A 23,974-nucleotide genomic window follows, 5' to 3' on the forward strand; every position below is an offset into this window, starting at 1 on the left:
AAGGCTGTCTTTTTTCCATTGGACATTCTTTCCTGCTTTGTCGAAGATTAGTTGACCATAGATTTGAGGGTCTATTTCTGGGCTCTCTATTCTGTTCCATTGATCTATGTGTCTGTTTTTGTGCCAGTACCATGCTGTCTTGATGATGACAGCTTTGTAATAGAGCTTGAAGTCCAGAATTGTGATGCCACCAACGTTGGCTTTCTTTTTCAATATCCCTTTGGCTATTCGAGGTCTTTTCTGGTTCCATATAAATTTTAGAATTATTTGTTCCATTTCTTTGAAAAAGATGGATGGTACTTTGATAGGAATTGCATTAAATGTGTAGATTGCTTTAGGTAGCATAGACATTTTCACAATATTTATTCTTCCAATCCAGGAGCATGGAACATTTTTCCATTTCTTTGTGTCTTCCTCAATTTCTTTCATGAGTACTTTATAGTTTTCTGAGTATAGATTCTGTGTCTCTTTGGTTAGGTTTATTCCTAGGTATCTTATGGTTTTGGATGCAATTGTAAATGGGATGGACTCCTTAATATCTCTTTCTTCTGTCTTGCTGTTGGTGTAGAGAAATGCAACTGATTTCTGTGCATTGATTTTATATCCTGACACTTTACTGAATTCCTGTATAAGTTCTAGCAGTTTTGGAGTGGAGTCTTTTGGGTTTTCCACATATAGTATCATATCATCTGCGAAGAGTGATAATTTGACTTCTTCTTTGCCGATTTGGATGCCTTTAATTTCCTTTTGTTGTCTGATTGCTGAGGCTAGGACCTCTAGTACGATGTTGAATAGCAGTGGTGATAATGGACATCCCTGCCGTGTTCCTGACCTTAGCGGAAAAGCTTTCAGTTTTTCTCCATTGAGAATGATATTTGCGGTGGGTTTTTCATAGATGGCTTTGATGATATTGAGGTATGTGCCCTCTATCCCTACACTTTGAAGAGTTTTGATCAGGAAGGGATGTTGTACTTTGTCAAATGCTTTTTCAGCATCTATTGAGAGTATCATATGGTTCTTGTTCTTTCTTTTATTGATGTGTTGTATCACATTGACTGATTTGCGGATGTTGAACCAACCTTGCAGCCCTGGAATAAATCCCACTTGGTCGTGGTGAATAATCTTTTTAATGTACTGTTGAATCCTATTGGCTAGTATTTTGTTGAGTATTTTCGCATCTGTGTTCATCAAGGATATCGGTCTATAGCTCTCCTTTTTTGGTGGGATCCTTGTCTGGTTTTGGGATCAAGGTGATGCTGGCCTCATAAAATGAGTTTGGAAGTTTTCCTTCCATTTCTATTTTTTGGAACAGTTTCAGGAGAATAGGAATTAGTTCTTCTTTAAATGTTTGGTAGAATTCCCCTGGGAAGCCGTCTGGCCCTGGGCTTTTGTTTGTTTGGAGATTTTTAATGACTGTTTCAATCTCCTTACTGGTTATGGGTCTGTTCAGGCTTTCTATTTCTTCCTGGTTCAGTTGTGGTAGTTTATATGTTTCTAGGAATGCATCCATTTCTTCCAGATTGTCAAATTTATTGCCGTAGAGTTGCTCATAGTATGTTCTTATAATAGTTTGTATTTCTTTGGTGTTAGTTGTGATCTCTCCTCTTTCATTCATGATTTTATTTATTTGGGTCCTTTCTCTTTTCTTTTTGATAAGTCGGGCCAGGGGTTTATCAATTTTATTAATTCTTTCAAAGAACCAGCTCCTACTTTCGTTGATTTGTTCTATTGTTTTTTTGGTTTCTATTTCATTGATTTCTGCTCTGATCTTTATGATTTCTCTTCTCCTGCTGGGCTTAGGGTTTCTTTCTTGTTCTTTCTCCAGCTCCTTTAGGTGTAGGGTTAGGTTGTGTACCTGAGACCTTTCTTGTTTCTTGAGAAAGGCTTGAACCGCTATATATTTTCCTCTCAGGACTGCCTTTGTTGTGTCCCACAGATTTTGAACCGTTGTATTTTCATTATCATTTGTTTCCATGATTTTTTTCAATTCTTCTTTAATTTCCCGGTTGACCCATTCATTCTTTAGAAGGATACTGTTTAGTCTCCATGTATTTGGGTTCTTTCCAAACTTCCTTTTGTGGTTGAGTTCTAGCTTTAGAGCATTGTGGTCTGAAAATATGCAGGGAATGATCCCAATCTTTTGATACCGGTTGAGTCCTGATTTAGGACCGAGGATGTGATCTATTCTGGAGAATGTTCCATGTGCACTAGAGAAGAATGTGTATTCTGTTGCTTTGGGATGAAATATTCTGAATATATCTGTGATGTCCATCTGGTCCAGTGTGTCATTTAAGGCCTTTATTTCCTTGCTGATCTTTTGCTTGGATGACCTGTCCATTTCGGTGAGGGGAGTGTTAAAGTCCCCTACTATTATTGTATTATTGTTGATGTGTTTCTTTGATTTTGTTATTAATTGGTTTATATAGTTGGCTGCTCCCACATTGGGGGCATAGATATTTAAAATTGTTAAATCTTCTTGTTGGACAGACCCTTTGAGTATGATATAGTGTCCTTCCTCATCTCTTATTATAGTCTTTGGCTTAAAATCTAATTGATCTGATATGAGGATTGCCACTCCTGCTTTCTTCTGATGTCCATTAGCATGGTAAATTCTTTTCCACCCCCTCACTTTAAATCTGGAGGTGTCTTCGGGCTTAAAATGTGTTTCTTGGAGGCAACATATAGATGGGTTTTGTTTTTTTATCCATTCTGATACCCTGCGTCTTTTGACAGGGGCATTTAGCCCATTCACATTCAGGGTAACTATTGAGAGATATGAATTTAGTGCCATTGTATTGCCTGTAAGGTGACTGTTACTGTATATGGTCTCTGTTCCTTTCTGATCTACCACTTGTAGGCTCTCTCTTTGCTTAGAGGACCCCTTTCAATATTTCCTGTAGAGCTGGTTTGGTATTTGCAAATTCTTTCAGTTGTTGTTTGTCCTGGAAGCTTTTAATCTCTCCTTCTATTTTCAATGATAGCCTAGCTGGATATAGTATTCTTGGCTGCATGTTTTTCTCGTTTAGTGCTCTGAAAATATCATGCCAGCTCTTTCTGGCCTGCCAGGTCTCTGTGGATAAGTCAGCTGCCAATCTAATATTTTTACCATTGTATGTTACAGACTTCTTTTCCCGGGCTGCTTTCAGGATTTTCTCTTTGTCGTTGAGACTTGTAAATTTTACTATTAGGTGACGGGGGGTGTGGGCCTATTCTTATTGATTTTGAGGGGCATTCTCTGAACCTCCTGAATTTTGATGCTCGTTCCCTTTGCCATATTGGGGAAATTCTCCCCAATAATTCTCTCCAGTATACCTTCTGCTCCCCTCTCACTTTCTTCTTCTTCTGGAATCCCAATTATTCTAATGTTGTTTCGTCTTATGGTGTCACTTATCTCTCGAATTCTCCCCTCGTGGTCCAGTAGCTGTTTGTCCCTCTTTTGCTCAGCTTCTTTATTCTCTGTCATTTGGTCTTCTATATCACTAATTCTTTCTTCTGCCTCATTTATCCTAGCAGTTAGAGCCTCCATTTTTGATTGCACCTCATTAATAGCTTTTTTGATTTCACCTTGGTTAGATTTTAGTTCTTTTATTTCTCCAGAAAGGGCTTTTATATCTCTCGAGAGGGTTTCTCTAATATCTTCCATGCCTTTTTCGAGCCCGGCTAGAACCTTGAGAATTGTCATTCTGAACTCTAGATCTGACATATTACCGATGTCTGTATTGATTAGGTCCCTAGCCTTCGGTACTGCCTCTTGTTCTTTTTTTTGTGTTGAATTTTTACGTCTTGTCATTTTGTCCAGATAAGAGTAAATGAAGGGGCAAGTAAAATACTAAAAGGGTGGCAGCAACCCCAGGAAAATATGCTTTAACCAAATTAGAAGAGATCCAAAATCGTGAGTGGGGGGAAAGGGGATAAAAAGAGGTTCAAAAAGGAAGAAAGAAAAAAAAAACAAAAAGAAAAGAAAAAGAAAAAAAAAAGAAGAAAAGAAAAGAATTTTTTAAAAAAAGAAAACACCTAAGAAAAATGTAAAAAAAATATATATATATATTAGATAAACTAGTAAAAAATCGTTAAAAAAGAAAAAGGTAACAGTTAAAAAAAAATTTTACCCGAAGGCGAGAAAAAAAAAAATGAAAAAGAAAAAATTAAATTAACTGCAAGACTAAAAAAAATCACAGGAAAAAAGCCATGAGTTCCATGCTTGGCTTTCTCCTCCTCTGGAATTCTGCTGCTCTCCTTGGTATTGAAACCGCACTCCTTGGTAGGTGAACTTGGTCTTGGCTGGATTTATTGTTGATCTTCTGGGGGAGGGGCCTGTTGTAGTGATTCTCAAGTGTCTTTGCCCCAGGCGGAATTACACCGCCCTTACCCGGGGCCGGGGTGAGTAATCCGCTCGGGTTTGCTTTCAGGAGCTTTTGTTCCCTGAGCGCTTTCCGTAGAGTTCCGGAGGACGGGAGTACAAATGGCGGCCTCCTGGTCTCCGGCCCGGAGGAGCCGAGAGCCCAGGGCCGCACTCCTCAGTGCGCCCTCAGAGAACAGCGCCCAGTTACTCCCGTCTGCCTGACCTCCGGCCGCGCTCCGAGCTCACCGAGCCTGCGACCCGTTCAAGGTCACCCCGAGCTGCGAGCTTACTGTCGGCTCTGTCTCTGTAGCCGGCTTTCCCGTTCCAATACCCGCAAGCTCTGCGACACTCAGACACCCCCGATCCTTCTGTGACCCTGCGGGACCTGAGGCCACGCTGACCCCGCGTGGGCTTCACCCCGGTTTAGCCTCTGGAGCGATGTCCCTCAGTGGAACAGACTTAAAAGTCCTGATTTTGTGCACGGTTGCTCCGCCACTTGCCGGGAGCCGGCCCCTCCCCCCGGGGTCTATCTTCCCGTCGCTTTGGATTCACTTCTCCGCCAGTCCTGCCTTTCAGAAAGTGGTTGTTTTTCTGTTTCCAGAATTGCTGTTCTTCTTCTCTTCGATCTGCCGATGGATTTTCAGGTGTTTGCAATCTTTAGATAAGCTATCTAGCTGATCTCCGGCTAGCTGAAGCAGTCTCAGCTTGCTACTTCTCCGCCATCTTGACTCCTATCGAGTCCTTTTATTTTTTTATTTGATTTTTTTATGGAGCCCAATATGGGACTTGAACTCATGACCCTGTAATCAAGACTTGAGCTGAGATCAAGAGTTGGACACTCAACCAACTGAGCCACCCAGGTGCCCCAACAAGAGTCCCCTTATTAAGATGTTCTCTTGGAATCTTGTGATACCTGGGATCCCTGGAAAAATGAAGCTATTTCTAAATATCCTGCTTCATATAGTATCTGGACTAAACTCTTTATTTCAGTACTTTTAAGGAGTTCTAACACTTTGTTTTAACCTGAGAATGCACATGGTCTCTGCGATACAGTTCCCTTGTCTGGAAGGAAGCAAGGAGGGAAAGAAATGCCAATCTTGCTTTCCATCTAAAAGGCTAAGTGGAACAGTCTTTCTTAAAATTTGTTAATCGTCTAGTATCTCTGTAACATTTTTTCCTATAAAAAGCAAATGAATATAGAAATAGTTTCCTCCCTTGGTTCTCAACAAATGAAGGCACTGTGCTCATAAGTTATATTTAGTTGCTCGAAACTGAAGATACTAATAGCTCGTGTTTGCAGAGGGCTATGACGTGCCAGGTGCCCTGCATTTCCCTCATTCATTCTCACATGAACCCGATGAAGAGGGCAGCGAAAGAACAGCCTACATTTATGGAATGCTGACTCCGTGCTGAAGACGTCCACAAAATATCTCATTTAATGGATTGTGGTTTGTCATCGCATAAACTGAAGCTCAGAGAACTCAAGACGCCCAATTCTTAAACAGCACCACAGAGCTCCAAACCAAATCTGCCTGACCCCGGAGCCTAAGTATTTCTTCCTTCAGGTTATGTCACCTCCTGACAAGCAGGGGAATTGGGAGGCACGTTACTGTCAACTCACTGAGCTCCCCCAGCGGGGCAGCTGGTTGCCTGGCGGCTGGTTGCCTGGTGGTTAACCAGACCTGCAGAGCCAGAGGAGAGGGGGGACCAGGACAACCTGCCGGTAGGGGCAAGTTAATATTAGGATAGGTCACAAGCCGCCCCTCTCAACCTTCGGGGCTCATTAGAATCCTGGAACTTGCTTAAAAGGCAGGTTCCCGGGCCCCACCCCTAGGTTCTTGGCCAATGACAGCGCACCACTCATCTTTCTGCAAATGGCCCACAGCTCTGCGGGTTCATACTGCAATAGATTCAGACGGTGATGCTTCTCGTCTTCATGGTTTCTGCTGTGAACGGCAGCTGTCCTCAGCTCTCTTGCCCCGAAGGAACTCTCCATCTAGCGGGATGAAGGAGGCCTTTGGGCACATAGCCATGCAGCAGGAAGGCAGGCGCTTATTTTGAGATATAAGTAGACTAATAAGTGGGAATGTTCAATAAATAGACTTACCTCAGCAGTGAGAGTTGTGTGGGAACTAAAGATGGTTCATGGCACCTGCCTTTATGAAGGAGGGGAGAGGATTTGGTCTTCCTCAAGCGTTGGTGTCTGTGGGGGTTCTTCTTGCTATCTTTATATTGGCATTTCAAATACACCTCAGAGAAAATCTTTTAGCTTTTAAAGATTTTATTTATTTGTTTGTTTATTTATTTAGAGAGCATGAGTGGGGGGAAGGGCAGAGGGAGAGGGAGAGAGAGAGTCTCAAGCAGACTCTGTGCAGAGGCTGACCCTTGGCTAGATCTGATCTCAGGACTCTGAGATCATGACCTGAGCCGAAATCAAGAGTCAGTTGCTTAACTGACTGAGCCACCCAGAATCCCCTGCCTTTTTAACTTTTAAATATATTCCTTTAAACATAGTTATTAAGACCTTAAAATTTTACATCAAATGGCTGAAAATCAGATTTGCCATCCTGCAAATGGTCCCCACATTCCTAACTTTGGTCCCCTTGTTCCTAACTCTGTCAGGATTTCCCTTCCCCATGTGCTGGTGCCCTGTTCACACTACAGTTCATTAGGAAATCTGGGAAAAGTTAATAATAATAATAATAATGGAACAATTTGTTATGAGGTAGCAGCAAAGAATTTATAACTATGAAACACTTTTTAAAAAAAATTTATTTGAGAATGTGCATGTGTGTGCACATACACAGACGTTCATGTGTGTGTGTGTGTGTGTGTGCGCACGTGCGCACCAGCAGGGACGAGGGGCAGAAGAAGAGAGACAAGCAGGCTCCCTGATGCGGGCAGGACTCAATCCCAGGACCCCAGGATTATGACCTGAGTCAAAGGCAGATGCTTAACCAACTGAGCCACCCAGGCACCCTAGGAAATATTCTTCTACATTTTAAATTAATCCTTCAACATATAAAATCCACTATTACCTTATATAAAGGTTTGCCTACTGGTGAACAGGTGGCCCTTGACCACGAAGAAGGCAGGTTCTCTGGAAAGGATATTAGATGTGTACATGAGTATCATCTGTTCCAAGAATGCATAATACCGTAGCTCCAGTGTATGCTGTAGAGAGAGGGGGAAGCAGAGCGGGTTTCGTACTCATTCTGTGACTAGTTAGTCATGGTAAACTTCAGGTATTTGGTGGTTTGAGCAAAAGGACTGATGCACATTCCCGGCATCCAGAACCGTAGGGAAGATGGTAAAAATGTTTAGACAAAGAACGAACACATTCACTCGTTTGACAAAACCCGAAAGTACGTGCAGTTCCAGCAGACTTCAGAACTGTGCTCTGTTCAGCCTCCGAAGGCAGAAATTCACTTTAGGTTCCCAGGCAGGACGGAGGCTCTAGTGATGGCACTTGCTGGAATGCGGAGTCTTGCTGGGTCTTATCGGCAAAGCCCGGGGACGAATGAACCAAGTTATCAGGGGAGGGTGGGTGACCAAAGAAACACGGCAGCCGCTATTGAACTTACCCACCAGCTTTCTAGCTGAATGGGACACTGGGTTCAGACTTTTATTGTTACTTTTTAACCATTGCTGATGAAAAGCTGACTTTCACTAATGATTTGTTTTCTTTTCTCTGAATTATGTTTCGTGTCCATTGGTTGCCTTCCTGCAAACTACTAATTCCTCCCTTGTCCTCTCTTTTTTGCATGTTTCATACAGATTGCTTTTAGAAAATTTAATTTCTGGTGGATTAAATCAAAGAGACAACTAGTATGCCTTCTGGTTGGTATATCCCCACAGGTACTTAAGAGGTCAATAAACAGAGTTTGAGGACAGTAAACTTTTTTAAGGCAGAACGTGGAAAAAACAAAAGTAACACTCAAAAAACAGATTCACAACAAGCAAATAAATAATTCAAGGAAACTAGTCATTTTCTTAGAAGTGCTGGCCAGTTTTCCTTTGGTAAACTCTGACCCTCAGCTGAACGTTTTGGCCCCATTTGCATGGTGAGGATTTATTGCTCGGGACTTGTACGGTGTGAGTTTCCTGATCATTTTCCTGCTTCAGAGATAGTCACCAATTCAGTTCAATGGACAGCTGTTTCATCCAGCTGCCAAGGATATGGGGCTAGGTTGGTGCAAACAGAGGGACTGATTTGTACCTGGGTCTTGATTTAACAAAGGTGACTGAGTGACAGCGTGGAGAGGTCGGTGCCACTGAAAGCCAAATGTAAAGTAACTCACAGTTCCCCTAGAAACACGAGGTGTGGCACACCATGCAGGGGCCACAGGCAGGGTGGGGGCCACCAGTGTCCACCAGGAGATAGAAAGGAGCATGGGGAAAGCACAGACCACGGCCTTTATTGGGGTCTCTGTGTAAAAGGCAAGGCAGGGTTAGGGGAAAGCTGAGGATCGTCTGGACTGAAGAATTCTAGTAGGCTTTGGGGTGGTAGGGGCGGTCCCAAGCCAGGGCACATACTGGCTTGGAATGTGACAGTTTGGTACCAAGGTGGTCTAGAGAATGGGCTCTGCATCACTGGGGGGCTGGAAACAGCTGTGGCTGGCAGGTGGGCCCTGCACTGTAATTCCTGGATCCAAACAGACAAATGCAGAACAGAGGAAAACACGTTTGGGGGTGGGGGGTGACCGAGCCTTTCCCCTGGGAACTCAGAATCTAGGAGCTGAAATGCAGGATAGGCCATGATCTATCCTCGCAGCTTGAGCAGAATGCTGTAGGGGTCTCACGGAGGCAAACATGCCAAGTCATAGAACGCTTTCTTGCGTGGGAGATTCCCATTCTCTTCAACGCTCAGCTGGCCTCACTTCCTCAAAGTCCTCCCACTCCGGTAATGGATGTTGCCCTTATAGACATGGAAGGATGCAGATCAAGGCCTAGTCAGCCTTCTGGCATAGAAGAAACATTAGATAAAAGGTCGTTCCCACTTGTCTGGCACAATGTGGTGTCATTTCTGTGTGGCTAGCCATCACCATCTTACTAAAAGGCCAATAGGTCATTCTCGCCCCAAACGGAAGCTTTCTTTTCTTCTTGCAATTAATGTTGGTAAACAACTTGTTTTGTTGTTGTTCACATAGTTCCCTTTTTTTAAAATGAGAAGTCAGAAGGGGTTAAAGAAAATGCTAGAGTTCTTTTTGTTGGTTCCTGATGAGCCCGTGTGTGATGAAAAGAGAGGCAGCTCGGGGGTGCCCGTGTCTGGACGACACGGTGCCAGCCACACCATTGTCTTCTTGAGGCCACATGTGTGTCTCCCTTGTACCAGTGGGATCCCAGCCAGCCACTGTCATTCCCGGGAGGATAGCAAAACAGGATTTTCCTAATGAATCTGGCCAAGAATCGCAGCCTACAAGCAGGCGGATGCTTGGAATGTTCTGTCAACCACGAGTAAATAACCACCCTTTGCTAGGGTGGTGACAGGGCTTGGGAGAGAGGCAGAGAGGCTGTTTCCCATCAGTGCGTAGCCTCAGAGAGGAAAAAGCTGACAAAGAGGTAGCAAATAATAAAAAATGATTTTTCCCATGCAATAACTCTGCAGATTCACTTTCCTTAGAATGAAGGTATAGGGTTAAAAAATATTTGTTATTCTTCTCTTAATTCCCAGGATTAGAAGCTTTCTGTCTGGGCTGGTGCCCTGACAGCCCTGACCATTGCTGTCTAAGTCAATGGTTAACAGACACCTCCTGAATTTTATTCCCAAGGACATTGCTCTGGTCTTTCTTGAATGTTTATCATGGGCCAATCATTCTGTTAGGCTTTTGACATGCGATTTCCATTTCTTGTGCTCTATCCCTGCTTCTCAAACTTTCCTGTGTGTAAGAATCATCTGGACACTTACTGGACATTTACGTAAAGTGTAGATTGCTGGGTCTCAACTGTAGTAATTAGAAATTCTGATTGTGCCCAACATGGATCAGGCCCAGGCACCTGGCTCTCCATCAAACCCCCGGTTAATCCTAAAGGAGGTGGTCCATGGAACGCACTTTGAGAAACAGAGTTCTAGTTCATGGTTAAAAGTAATTATGCAGACTACTCTCTGAATTAATATATAGCATGGCACTACCTAAAATATTAGGTTTATTGGGACCTGTTCCAGTGTTGGTATAATTATTATTGTCTGACTGTTAAAACAAGCCAACAAGAAGGACTTCAAGGTTTTATCAAGGACATTAATCTTTTAAAAAAATGAGGACTGGTAGTGTTCTTCAGACAAAGAAAAACATCAAAGAATATCTAAGTCAACTAAAGGAAACCTTATAGTAGGTCATCACAAAACAGCCCCAAAGCAAGGAGGGAGGAGGGTTATTTAAGGTCCTTGAAAAGGCAGGGAATTAAAGAAACATCGGTTTTGTCTTTTTTTTTCCTTTTTTCTTAAGCGGCCGTTAAGCATTCTTTCTCTGGTCATCGCACATCTGCCCTGATGACTCAATAATCCGAGTTCCTTCCTGAGTCTGTGAAATCCCTTCTCTGGGACTCAGAGGAAGGCGGGGACATTCAGGCACCCAGGGCTGGTCCTGACACACGTTCCTTGGACCAGTGCTGGGTTTCTAAGGGCGTCATGCTCAACGTTGGTTTAAATCATGATTTAGATCACATATCACAGAAGCAGCAGATAGATATTCTCCCCTGTGCTTAAACCTCCCCCAATCAAGTAGGTAGGAGGAAGGGCCTGAAGTTGCAGGAAAGTGGGGTTGGCGGTGAGGAGAGGGACTGTGATTCTTCCCACGGTCAAAATGAAACGGGCGCAGGGGGTTTCTGAGTCACAGAGTCCTGACTTACGAAAGAAAAATCCTTTTTTTCCTAAAAATATAACAACCAACAAACGCATAGGTGCACGTATAGATGACATGAGACTACACGCGGCTGTGGAGCTGGTTTCTCATGTGCCATGTCCAGGGTCTCGTAACTGCGTACCGCTCACCAGGGAGGCCAATTGGCCCGGTGGACAGACCTGACCCACTTTTATCCTCCTCTGGGGAAGCACCGCCCTCCCCTGCGCCTCTGTCTTCTTACATTGGGATTCAGACAACCCAACCCTCCGATACTCATGTATCTTTTCAACCTTAACCTTCATTATTCTATTCTCAAATCTTCAGGAAAAAATCTCCCACCTTCCTCCCCAGCTCCTCTACCACGTTCTGTCCTGTTTTCATTTTGCTTGTTCATCTCAAGTGGCCTTAGTCATGGCTGGGAATCAGCAGAGCAGGGCTAGGGCTGTATCAGTGCTGGAAAAAGGGGGAAGCCAAACAGTCTGAACCGAGGTTGTCGTGATAAAGAACCAGGGCTCAGCAACCACAGAAATCTTTAAAATCGCAGAGTCATCTTCAGAACCCACAGCGGTTCAATCTCATTAGCTTCTTCTAATTAAATCTGCCCTTACCAAACTTGCCACTGAAACACAATTTCTCATTAAACTTTATTTGGGTGGGTTTAACTTAGTTTCTAGTATCGCTTCAATTTTTTTTTTTTTCCTACTGCAACCATACAGCATTTCAGTTACATTGTACAACTTCTGCAAGGCTGACCCAGAAAACCCAACAATATCATATTGTTCTAATCAGTTTGCTGGCTGATAAATGATCTCGCAGGAACATTTGGCTCCATATGGGTCTGCAGAGGGCTGGACACGTACAGGTGTGACACACAAGGAGGAAAAGTTGTTTCACCGAGTTGACAAATTGAGGACAAATGGGAATTGTATGTCATTGAAACACTCTGTCCCTGAAAGACATGTTCATGGCAAGAAGTAATAGCACCACCGCCTAGGACTATGATTTTCCACAAAAGCCTCTGCAATTCATTTTCTCTTTTTCTCATCTTACTCCCTCAGTCTGGAGAGGATACCCTTCGCCTCTGCTTAGACACAATGCAGCTGTCCTTCCGGGCCCTCCACAAAGCCTTCCCCAGTGGCTCCAGCCCACAGAACACTGTTAGTACAAGCACCCATGGTAGGAGCTGTCAGTTTCTGCACGTTCACTCTGTGGCAGTACTTCGGCTTTCCCAGGACGTGAGCACTATATCCTTATCCCCATTTTGTCTGAGAGGAGTTTGAGAAGGACAGAAGTCAAGTAACACGTCTAGAAAGGGACAGAAGCCCCCCAAATTGGGATCTGTGCCTTCCTCAAGCACCTGATCATGCTGTCCTGTCTGCCCCATCTCCCCGATGGGATTTACTCAGAAGCCCTGTAGATAATGTCACACACAGCACTGGATCATATTGTTTTTCTTCTCCAGCACTAGTGTTTTTGGCTTTTTTTCTTTGCTCTCTTAGCTTATATGTTCCTTGTGGCTCGTGTTCAGAGCAAAGGTCTTTGGCCAGATTCTGCAACTTCTGTGTGCCTCCCGGAGCCCCAGTGTCCCATGCACCCCCCCCCCCACAATAGGACTGTGGTGAGGATTACCAGAAAATAATGCATATGAAGGGCTCAGAGTGGGGTCGTCTGCAGGGAGAGGCCAAACAACTTTATGTATTACTGGTGTTACAATGAGCACAACCCTAACTCTGAGAGGTTTTCTAAAAATTCGTTCTGCAGGGGTTCCTGTCTGCTCTGCCATCCATGTTCAGCCCTGGGGACTCGACTTAGCCGACACCCTCTCCCTCTCCCCAACTCATCAGCAAAATTGAACACTTTATGTCTTTTTTCCACCCTCCAGAGTACACAGCTTTTGCCCTTGAATGGACCTAGCAGCAGTCTAATCACTGCTGCCACGGAAACATAGAGTGGGCTAGGAGGTAACTGGTCACTCCAGCCTGAACTCTCCCACTGACCTCCTCCTACTCTTGCCTTTAGGCAGATCCCACTCCCAGCCTTAGTGTCCTGGAGCCCTACAGCTAAGACTCTTAGAGGTCTTTTTTTAAACAAGGAAATCCCAAGCACTAAGCTGCTGTCACCGGCACTGTTTTCTGCTCTTCACGACTTCCGTGATTGTGTTTTTGTGAAACGGTGTGTACGGGTGTTTGTGTGTTTTATGCGAGGGTGTGTGTGTGCGTGTGTGTGTGTCTATGCGTGTGCGAGTTTGTATGTGACTGCATGTGGGTGTGTTGGTGCGCAACTGTGTGATTATACATGAATGTGGGTGCATCTGTATGTGAATATTTTTGGTGTGTGTGTGTGTGTGTGTGTGTGTCTGTGTGTGTGTACATTAGCCCAGGGGCGAAGCCATCTGAACCCAAGTGACAGGAAGAGAGAAAGCTGTCCCGCTCACCTGTGCCTTTGGGACGACCCACCCAGGCAGGGCCCGCACGAGGCGGGGGAGCTAGGCTCCGCACCCAGGTGCCGCCCCCTCCCCCGCCCCCGCCGCGGAGAGAGTCGGAGCCTGGAGACCGCCTAGCGGGCGGGGCGGGGCGGAGGGCGGGGCGGGGCGGAGGGCGGGGCGGGGCGGGGGGCGGGGGGCGGGCTTCCGGGCGGGGCGAGGCCCAGGGTGGGCGGGGCGAGGCCCAGGGTGGGCGGGGCGAGGCCCAGGGTGGGTGGGGCGGGCGGCGGCGGCTCCGGGCATGCTCGGCGGTGGCGGCAGCGAGCGGGCCGGGTCGCGCTGGTCCCCGGCCGGCCGGAGCAGCGGCGGCGGCGCGGGGCAGCATGAGGGAGCCGCTCGGTAAGTCCCGGCGTCTCTCGCCCCTCCTGACTCCCGCCGTCCATTTGGCCCGCAGCCACGGCGCTACGCGGGCCTCGCCCCCAGCCTCCCGCGCTCTCCCCCAACTTCTCCAGCCCGGACGTTGCTCGGGTCTGAGCCTCCCCCAGCTTTAGGGGATGTCCGCACCCCCGCCCCGGGCGTCCCGCACGGTGCCCTGCCCGGCCGTCGCGAGCCCCCTGCCCGCAGCCTCGGGGTGAGGGAGCGCCCGCTTTGCGGGGAGGGGGCGGCCCCGTCCCTCAGGTGCCAGCCGGGGTGCGGGACTCCAGGGTCCGGCGCCGAGGGCCGCGGCCGGCGTTAGCGCTCGCTTGGCCCCCTGCGCAGGGAGGGCCCGGGACGGCGGGGGTCGCGGGCTTCCCTCTCGGCGTCCTCCCCGCCAGCCCGGCTCCAACCAATCCCCTCTTTCGCTTGCGCGCCCCGACTTCGCGGACATCACCCCAGGAACTGACAGCCACTGTTCAGAGTCCCAGCGGTCCCCGGTTCCCACAGTGGCCACCTCCCCCGCTTCCCCCCTCACCCCGCGCGCCGTCCGGACCAGCCCGCGGGACGTTGAGAGCTCGTCGCCGCGCCCCACGCTCGCTGCTTGGGTCTCTGCCGGGCCTTGCGCGCCCCTCTCTGCGGGGTCAGGACCGGGGATTAGGGCGCTAATCGCCGCCGCTTCCTAGCAAGTGCCTGGGGCGGCCCGGCCCCGGGCAGCTGGTGGTTAAGCCCCCCCCACCCCCACCACCAAAAAAAAAAAAAAAAGAAGAAGAAGAAAAAGAAAGAAAAGAGAGAGAGAGAAAGGGGTGGGAGAAAGGAAAGAGCCCCGCCTGAAAGTGCTGTAAATCTCCTTAATCAGCTCGTTTATGGGATCTGGAGCCTGCCTGCCTGTCTGCCTGCCGGGCTGCCTGCCGGGCTGCCCGGCTGCCCGGCTGCCCGCCCAGGTCTCCGCACACCGATTTCCCGAGCACCCTCGTCACCCCCCCCCCCCCCCAATCGCCATCAGATCACCCTAGAATGCCAGGTTTTGCCTAGATGCCCTAGCCACAGTGGGGTTCAGCACCTACAGCTGAAAGCTCTCCCTCCTTGCTCCCTGTCACTGGAGGTAGTGCCCAGCGCCTCGGATTCTTCTGGGGGTTTGAAAAAGAAGCTGTGATTTCACTACTGGAGAAAAACATTTTAAAAAACGAGAACTCTACGCCAGCGCAGCCTGGTCCTGCCCTGTTCCTTGCTCATCCGTACTCTGTAGGGGCAGAGGGCTTTGGGCAATTAGCTTAGGCAAAACACCTTCCCCTCCACCCCCATCCTCTGCCTCTCCTCCCCCTACTCCCGTGCTCGCTGTCCCTCCCTCAGTCTATTTGCCTGGTCTGTCTTGGGGAGAGGGATGAAGTCGTGTGGACCATACAGCTGCTAGGTTTTCTCTACATCTTCATGTCCTTAGTCTCTTGCTTGTTTTTTCAGGTCTGCAAAGAAATTTGATTTGAGATGAAGGTTGGAAGGTGGGTGTGGGGGTGGGGGGAGCAGAGGATTCCTGGGAGTAGAGGGACATAGGATTCAGACAGCCAGAAATACTTAGACAAAAATGGCAGACTCAGTATTCAAACCTGAGTGCTCACAGGCTAAACTTCAGGAAAACAGTGTCTGATGCCAGGAAGTTTTAGAATTTAAGATGACTGGATTAAGACCATGTAGCAAGGCAAGTATGTATCGTTGTTTTAGAAATCCCATGCAAATTCTAGTTCAGGGGAGTTGTGATGGTTTGCCTGTGAAATTGAAAATTCAGTAAATTCATTTGGTTTCTACTGTTGTGTGGCTTTTTTTACCTTGATATTAAGTGTCTTAATCTTGGCTACCAGCTGACCAGCGGTCCTGAAGGTCCCTAACTATTACTCTGGGCAGACAGCATGTAGCAGTTTCACTTCTCCAAGAGTGGGTGAGCAAATATTTGTTGAACGAGGCCTTAATCTGCTGGGCCTTCCTCCTGGCAAACTTTACTCCTGTGCTACAGAGAATGGAAGGTCAGGCCCTTGGCAGGCCCAAGAGATTTAAGGGGATTGGGTGGATGGAGAAAGTCTGTGCCAGAAAAAAAAGAGAGAATTTTGTCTCTCTACCTCCCTGGACTATAACTTAAAAGTGCCTGAGTGTTCACATGCTCTGGAGGCTTGACAATTTAATCAGAGTTATCTAATGACCCATCTGAGTAGTCATAGATTCTAGAAGCTTATGGCCTATCGATCAATAGCTATAAAATGCAACTAGAGATTGGAGGTACATAAAGAGAATAAATAAGGACCAGTTTTTCAGTTTAAAAACCAAACAAACAAATCTGAAAAGATCCTTGTAGTATAATTTTTTTTAAGTGCAGTTTAAAAATAAACTAGAAATGCTATCAGTAAAGAAAGCCCAGAAGTCTGTGGTTCCGCCAAGTTCTCATTGTCCTGGCTGGAGAGTCCTCTAGTCTAGGAGGACAGTAAACACCAGCCCTGCTGCAGGAGTTTCGAGTTTCTCTTTTAATGAGCTTGGCAGGATTTCACGCTAATTAATCTAGGGAGAGTTTAGAACACAGAGCGTTGGATTTGAAACAATTGTTCTGTTGTGGTTTTGATTTTGATAAGGGAAGACTATCTCCCTGAAATCCTATTTCAGGCCTATGCTGAACCCATTACTGTGCTTTATTTGGTTTTTTAACAGATGTTGTTTTTCACCTTTTGGATGGCAGGGGTTATCTCGCTCATTAAAACCTTGCTATTGTGCTTTGTTTCAAGAGCCTATGGAGTTAAGGAATGCTGAGGGACAATCACTTGCTGGGGCCAGTGCGCAGGGGAGGCGAGGTCGGTCTCCAGTACTTGGATATAGCCTTTAAAATGCTAAAAGTCATTGAAAAACTGTTGGAACCACCCTGATACTAAAATCTCAATTATCTTGATTTAAATTGATGATATCTTGTTTAAAATTTGGATTGTAGGGCGCCTGGGTGGCTCAGTGGGTTAAGCCTCTGCCTTCTGCTCAGGTCATGATCTCAGGGTCCTGGGATCAAGCCCCGCATCAGGCTCTATGCTCAGCAGGGAGGCTGCTCCCCCCGCCACCCCTCTGTCTGCCTCTCTGTCTGCTTATGATCTTGTCTGTCAAATAAAATTTGGATTGTTACCTTTGCTTTCTTTAAATATATTTTTCCAAAAACTTTCTGTAGGTAATATAGTTGGGAACAGTCAGGCCAAGCTGGTAAAGATGAATTATCAGACCCCAAAATATCCTTGTAATTTGCTGCTTCTTGGTGATCTTTCTATAGCTTACCTCTAAGCTTGTTTCTTTTGTACATAAATGAAATAGTTTATTATGAAGAGACACCAAGATATATTTCAAAGGAGAAAAAAAAAGGGGGGAAGAGGCAGAAAGCAACTGTAGGTATATACAAAGAGTAGTAGGAGAAATGGAAACCAGACTGTTGCTTGGCAGAGTGGGGTTACTGGGAACTTTTACTTTTTATTGAAACGCTGAATTTTGCATTGTTTACCCCTAGTATAACTTTACATGACTTCTGCAATTAGAAAATAATGTACAAGTTATATGAAATCATTTAAACTTTAACATTATAATAAGACCTTGGTTCTTTTATCCAAAAGATATTTTAAAAGAAAACTAGTGTGTTTTAAGTTAAATAGACCATATCAGGAATCTTAACACATGGAGTTTGATTTACATCATGGTAGTGGGATTACATTCTAATCTAAGTTTTATAGTTATTTTTACAAATAGTCAAAAATTCCAGAAGATTTAAAAAATCTTATCCAATTTCACTCCTTTTCGTAATGACTGCTAATCTTCCAGAAATGTTACTGAGGCACTTAGGGTCTCATAAGAAGAGGGTGAGGTCGCCAAAGCAATAATGGCAGAATTTAGAGGTGAAAAAGATGACAGGAGTGCATGGGTGTATGTGCGCTTCTGGGTGTGTTCACACAAGTCTTGGGAGAAAAGGCAAAAAATCAGAAGAGATAATATTTATGAAAAAAATAAAGTGCATAACATTTGGTACTTCCCTTCTCTTTCTCTGTGTTTTGGAATCAATGCCTTCATACTGACCCAACCCAGCAAGACTAGCATTCCAGGATCCTTTTGATCTCAGAACCAAGTTTTCCACCTTTTTTTTTTTTTTTTTGTCACCTTAAAGAAACTTAACTCAGTGATGTTTGCTCTACTAAAATTATCACTTCACAGATTAAATACGCTTTTTTTGTTTAGGAGACTTTAACAACTTGAGGGCTCTGGCAACAGCTGGCCATCACACTGTTGTGCGATGGTAACAGTGGTGTGTGAGTACTTACTGGCCCAGCACTTCAGCTGGGCCTCTGGAGTTCTCGACTGAATTAAGACTGAGAAGAGAAATGGCAATCCTGTTGCTCATAATAAAATACATAGTTCTACGATTCAAAAAAGAAACCCACAGAAAGCATTAATGTCCATGTATCAGTTAGCAATGAGTCCTATTCTGCTTTGGTTTGGGTCTTAGCTATTTACCTCTTGTTTAAAGAAAGTACTTTGTTATATATTAATCATAACATTAGACTGAGAAGTTGTCAGTTGAAGAAGTATTTACAGTGAACTGCCAACAATTTGAGGGACTAATTACATCTTAAATGTGGAATGTCGGTGAATATAACGGAGAAGTTTTAGGTTTTCAAGAAGAGTAACAATGTCTAATCAAGACCCTTAGAATGCTGTTTGTAATCTTGTATTAGATTTTATTAGCAGAACATGTAACTTTTGGCTCACTGGAAACAGGTTAAGAATTTCTGTAGCAGATATGACACATGTACTATATACTAGACACATAGAACCTTACACAATTCAAAGTTCATTTATTCTTCAGTGTTTCTTTTATTTTCATGAAGTCTTCCAATTTTCAAACATACATTTTCTTAATCCTACTTAAGAAACAGTTCTTAATTTTTTTTTTAATATTTATTTTTAAAGTAAACCCAACCCCCAGTGTAGGGCTCAAACTCCCAACCCCAAGATCAAGAGTTGCCTGTTCTACTGACTGAGCCAGCCGGGTGCCCCTAAATTTTCTTCTGATGGTGAAATCATATCAGGTTAAAGTACATGAAAATGCCAATTATCTGACCATTTTTTTCCTGCAACATGGCAACTTCATACGGTTCTACCAAATATATTTCATGACAGGACATCATAAAATATAGTGAAGTATAAATAAGGCCATAGAAAAAAAGAAACAACCAGAATGCAGTACCACCTTTGATAATTTGATATGTTTTCTTTGGTGTTTTTTTTCTCCCGTGTGTGTGTGTGTGAAATTACTATTGTATTTAACATAAGGTTATGTAGCCTGTCTTTACCATTTAATATGGTACTGTGAGCATTTCCCTGTGCCATTGTATATCCAGAAACATAATTTTATACATACATATTACATATCCAAGTCTACCATATGGATGTATTAGGATTTTTAAATCATATCTAAAATGGACATTTATTTGGTCTAATTTTTTATTTATCATAATTAAGACGAGTAAATATGTTTATAGATGACTTTGTGGGTATTTCTGATTATTTCTGTAGGATGGATTCCAAGATAAAAGATTATTAGCCCGCAGAGTCTCAGATTTTTAAAGATTTTACAGCATATCAATCACTTTTAAGAAAGGAAATACCCATTTACAACAGACCCCCCCCCAACACAGTCATACACCCACAAATAGGAGAACCCATCATGCCCTCACCTACAACAAATACTGCCTTCTAAAAGCTTCAGTAATATGGGGGCACCTGGGTGGCGCAGTGGTTTAAAGCCTCTGCCTTCAGCTCGGGTCATGATCCCAGGAGTCCCACATAGGCTCTCTGCTCAGCAGGGAGCCTGCTTCCTCCTCTTTCTCTCTGCCTGCCTTTCTGCCTACTTGTGATCTCAGTCAAATAAATAAATAAATCTTTAAAAAAAAAAAAGCTTCAGTAATATGATCGGTGAGTAATAGCATTTTGGTTTAATTTACATATCTTTGATTACTAGTGAGAGTAAACATCTGTTTTACATTTTTAATTGGGTATTTTTCTCTTTCCTTTATTAATTTTCAGTTCATGTTTTAGGCAATTTTTAAAAAGGAAGGAAAGGGGCGCCTGGGTGGCTCAGTGGGTTAAGCCGCTGCCTTCGGCTCAGGTCGTGATCTCAGGGTCCTGGGATCGAGTTCCGCGTCGGGCTCTCTGCTCAGCGGGGAGCCTGCTTCCTTCTCTCTCTCTGCCTGCTTCTCTGACTACTTGTGATCTCTCTCTGTCAAATAAATAAATAAAATATTTTAAAAGGAAGGAAAGTTTTGGTTGATCTAATGCGCTTTTTAATAGTTTTATTTCACTGCCTTGGGGAGCCTTATGACTGTAAATATGAGAATAAAAACTATTTTTATGTTTATAAATGTAAAGGGAGGAGGAAACGGTACACGTTACAAAGTAACATTCATTTGCCCATCTCCACCTCTGATGACGAGCGTGTGCTAATGGACACACCACAACGTAGACCACAGCGTCTGCAGGGGAGGGTGTGGATGGGGCTGGTCTTTCTGATCTCCAGCCCAGAGCCCCGTGCCTCGCGCAGTCAGTGTAAAGCAAGTGTCCTGAGTAACATAAGTTGGAAGACGTGTCCAGTACTGTGCTCTGGGACCTCTGGATGGAGACTTTCTGGCTGCTGTACCCTGCGGCCTCCGCACCCACCCCCGCTGCTACCTCTTCTCCCCGTGTGGCCATCTAGCTTAGCTCTCTTGGTTGGCCTTTCTGGGTGGTGATGGGGCCAAGGTCAGAGGTTCTTTCTTCACATGACCTCCTTAGCTTTGTTCTCTGTCATGGCCACAAGCTGTATCCTTGTTCCTGTGGCCAGCTGACTTAGAAAGGCATGCTGCTTGTCACAGGGGTAAACAGGCTCAGGAGAGGGACAGATGGCTAGAGCTAGAAGGACCCCGAAGAACCTCTAGTTCAACTTTATTTTACTTCTTCTGGGGAAGACGGAAGCCCAAGGAGCTTCCCTCTTTGGGGCAGTGTCTCAGGCTCAGTTCGCTAGAACAGACAGTACCGAGCCACAAGGAGTGGCAGAATCTACCCCCACAGCGAAGGGGCGGGCAACCCTGCGCCTAAACACTCCGGGCTGATATTTAAAGAACGTAGAAATCTTCCACAAAATAAGATTACTGGAAGTGATCTCATTCTCATTTTTTGGATGAGACAAATAATCAGATGAAAATCCACTTGAAAGTGATTTGGGAAAAAGAAAATTTTATGGGACTGGGTTGGTTAAATTAAAATCAAATTACCTGTCATCTCCTCCAACCAATAGCTATTGGTTATTTGTGATTTATTTCTCCTCAATGAAATGACCATTAGCTTAGTCACCAAAGACTAGAATAAATGTACTTGAACTCCTTTTCAATAGATTAAAAAGACTAGAATCCACGTACTTGAACTCCTTTTCCCCATCCCCTGTTACCACCTGTGCACGTTCAGGAAAGAGACTTGTAACTACTTGTCCCCACGTCTGTCCTTGCTCTCACCACTTTCATCCTCCACCTCCCCACCATACTGACGGTCAGGCAGTCTTTCCCGTTTGCCCACTCCTGTGGTCTCCCAGTGCCTGCTCTCACGAGATGCAAATTCTATCCGTGTTATGCGTAGAGTGACTGTTTCTATATCGATCATTTTTCTTTTAGAATTTAATTGTTTGTTGTTGTTGTGTTTTTTTTTCTTTCTTTCTAAAAGTTACTCGCTCCTTTCCCATCCATTTATCACGGATGTAGTTTGTCTGCTTCTCAGAGTCACCCAACAAGTTTTTCGATAGCTCTGTAGGACCCTGAAACCAAAAATGATCTGAGGTTCGCTGAAGGTCATGAAGCGAGGACATGGTCTATTTGTGAATGAATTCTATTACTGAGCATTTAAAATTAATACAAGCCCTGCCATCAAAATACCACAGTCAAGGGGCGCCTGCGTGGCTCAGTGGGTTAAGCCGCTACCTTCAGCTCAGGTCATGATCTCAGGGTCCTGGGATGGAGCCCCGCATCGGGTTCTGTGCTCAGCAGGGAGCCTGCTTCCCTTCCTCTCTCTCTGCCCGCTTCTCTGCCTACTTGTGATCTCTCTCTCTGTCAAATAAATAAATAAATAAATAATATTTAATTAATTAAAAAAAAAAACCACAGTCAAGTGAGGCAACGGGCCCTGTGCATGTGTACACGTATGTGCATACAGGTGTGCATGTATGTACGTACATGTGTGTGCCTGGTGTGCATAAGGAAGGAATCCTGTAGAAGAGCCATCCTAACCCAGTGGAACAAAGGAGTTTTTTTTTTTTCTTTTTAAATATAGTTTCCATTTTAATGCCGCCATGACTTCATCTTTTCTTGTTTATTTTTATGCATTATTTAGTAAATTAAGAAACTTCTATTGTTTGATAGGAAGATGGGTGAGCCTAAAATAGTAGCAAGTAGCAAGGGCTTTGAAGCTAAACAGACCTTGGTTTGAACCTCAGATTTGTGCTTCCAAGCTCAGGCCTTCAGCCTCAATTTTCTTGTCTGTAAAGTGGAGACATTCATGGCTACCTTTGAAGTTTGCTGAGGGCATATAATGAAATAAAGTTGTTTTTTCTTGGGTTAAATGTTTTCTCTGTATAAATGGTATTTAGATATTCATGGAATGAAAAAGATATTTAAAGTGGGTTCATTCGTCTCTTGTTGTGTTTGGGTCCAGCCCATGCTAGAAGCTCCCCCGTAGCTGAGATTGGTAGCTGAGATTGTATGTGAACACCTGCACTGTTGTAACCACTCTCCCGAGATGTTCCACTGTGAGTATTTGCTACAAGGAAACAGAAGTAATGAAGGAAAAGTTTTCTTAAATGAGCCACCTGGAAAATCATACTTATAGTGTGGGTGTGCCTTGATGTGGAGAATTAGTTTGGCTTAGAAGCGATCTTCCAGAAGCTTCCTTGATCCCTTGAGATCAGGTTAGGGTCCCTTCTGCCTATCTTCCTGCAGTCTGTATAGCAAGACAATAAGATTCTCAAGGACAAAAAATATGTCTTATTCATTATTATCGTTGCAGAGCCTCGTGCATTATAGGTGCTCAGGAAGTGTGTCTTAGTGTTTCAGACTGTATAAGATAACACTGTTCTAAGTGACTTGGAAGGAGGTCGAAGTGTCCATTCACAAGAGACAAGAAATATGGGTGATATAAAGAAGGTATGACCTTGGAAATAAAAAGTTACATCCTAAGTGATACAAGAGGAATTGGGAAATGGTCTGAATTTCAAAGTGAAAATTAATAACGAATGTGAAGTCTTTTCATAAGGCAAGTAGCTCTTCAGAGACAAACTAAGGCCACTGTAGCATGCTAAATCCACCGTCTTGTGTCTGCGTGGTGACTTACACTGTCACAAGATCTTATTCGGTCCTCAGAACAGCCTGGTGGGATGGAAGAGAGTAGCAGTGCCATTCTGCAGGTCAGAAAACTGCGGTCTGGTGCGGTTAGCCACTGCCTGCAGGGGTCCCAGCTGGGGCGGGTATAGCATCACACGTGATACTGCACGCTTTAACTGTGCGTCTACATGTCTACATTTCCAAGTTGTTAAATCTTTTGTTACAGTAACTGACATTTATGTCGGGTTTTGCTTTGTGTTTGTCTTTACAGCAATGCCTTGAGTTGGTGGGTGGGCGATCAGACCAAATACTGTTGATTTAGAATGCTGGTGTCTCAGGGTCAGAGAGAAACTCTAAAAGGGACAGCGTTTTGCCCAGCAGTTCACTGGAGGCCCGTCTCCTCAGCACGTCACTGTCTTCTCCTGGTGGCCGCTGGGACCGATGTGTCCGTGATGGGGCTCTTGCTGCCTCTCGAGGCAGCCCGTTAAGTGTTCAGTAGATGAGGATGCTGAAGGGAGTAAGCCAAGTCCAATCGGGATCAGGAAGAACCACG

General features: G+C 44.8%; 1 protein-coding gene across 3 annotated transcripts in view; it reads left to right on the forward strand.

Annotated features, from left to right (window-relative positions):
- The first annotated feature begins 13,880 nt into the window (after nucleotides 1-13,880).
- The window catches only part of JCAD (junctional cadherin 5 associated), a 37,418-nt gene continuing 27,324 nt past the window's right edge, over nucleotides 13,881-23,974 (forward strand). Inside the window, exons 1-2 of one of the 3 annotated variants that reach the window (XM_045087427.1) lie at nucleotides 13,916-14,005; nucleotides 16,786-16,851. Coding sequence is in view for 1 of the 3 variants with exons in the window: in XM_045087429.1 (XP_044943364.1) it covers nucleotides 13,908-14,005 (98 nt within the window). In the remaining 2 variants the exon portion in view is untranslated. Of the gene's footprint in view, nucleotides 14,006-16,785; nucleotides 16,852-23,974 lie in introns of all 3 variants that reach the window. The other 2 variants (XM_045087429.1, XM_045087428.1) reach the window with 2 other exon arrangements.

The sequence above is a fragment of the Mustela putorius genome, unplaced genomic scaffold (assembly GCF_011764305.1).
Source record: "Mustela putorius furo isolate JIRA1106 unplaced genomic scaffold, ASM1176430v1.1 tig00001130_pilon_pilon_pilon, whole genome shotgun sequence".
NCBI classification, from domain to species: domain Eukaryota; kingdom Metazoa; phylum Chordata; class Mammalia; order Carnivora; family Mustelidae; genus Mustela; species Mustela putorius.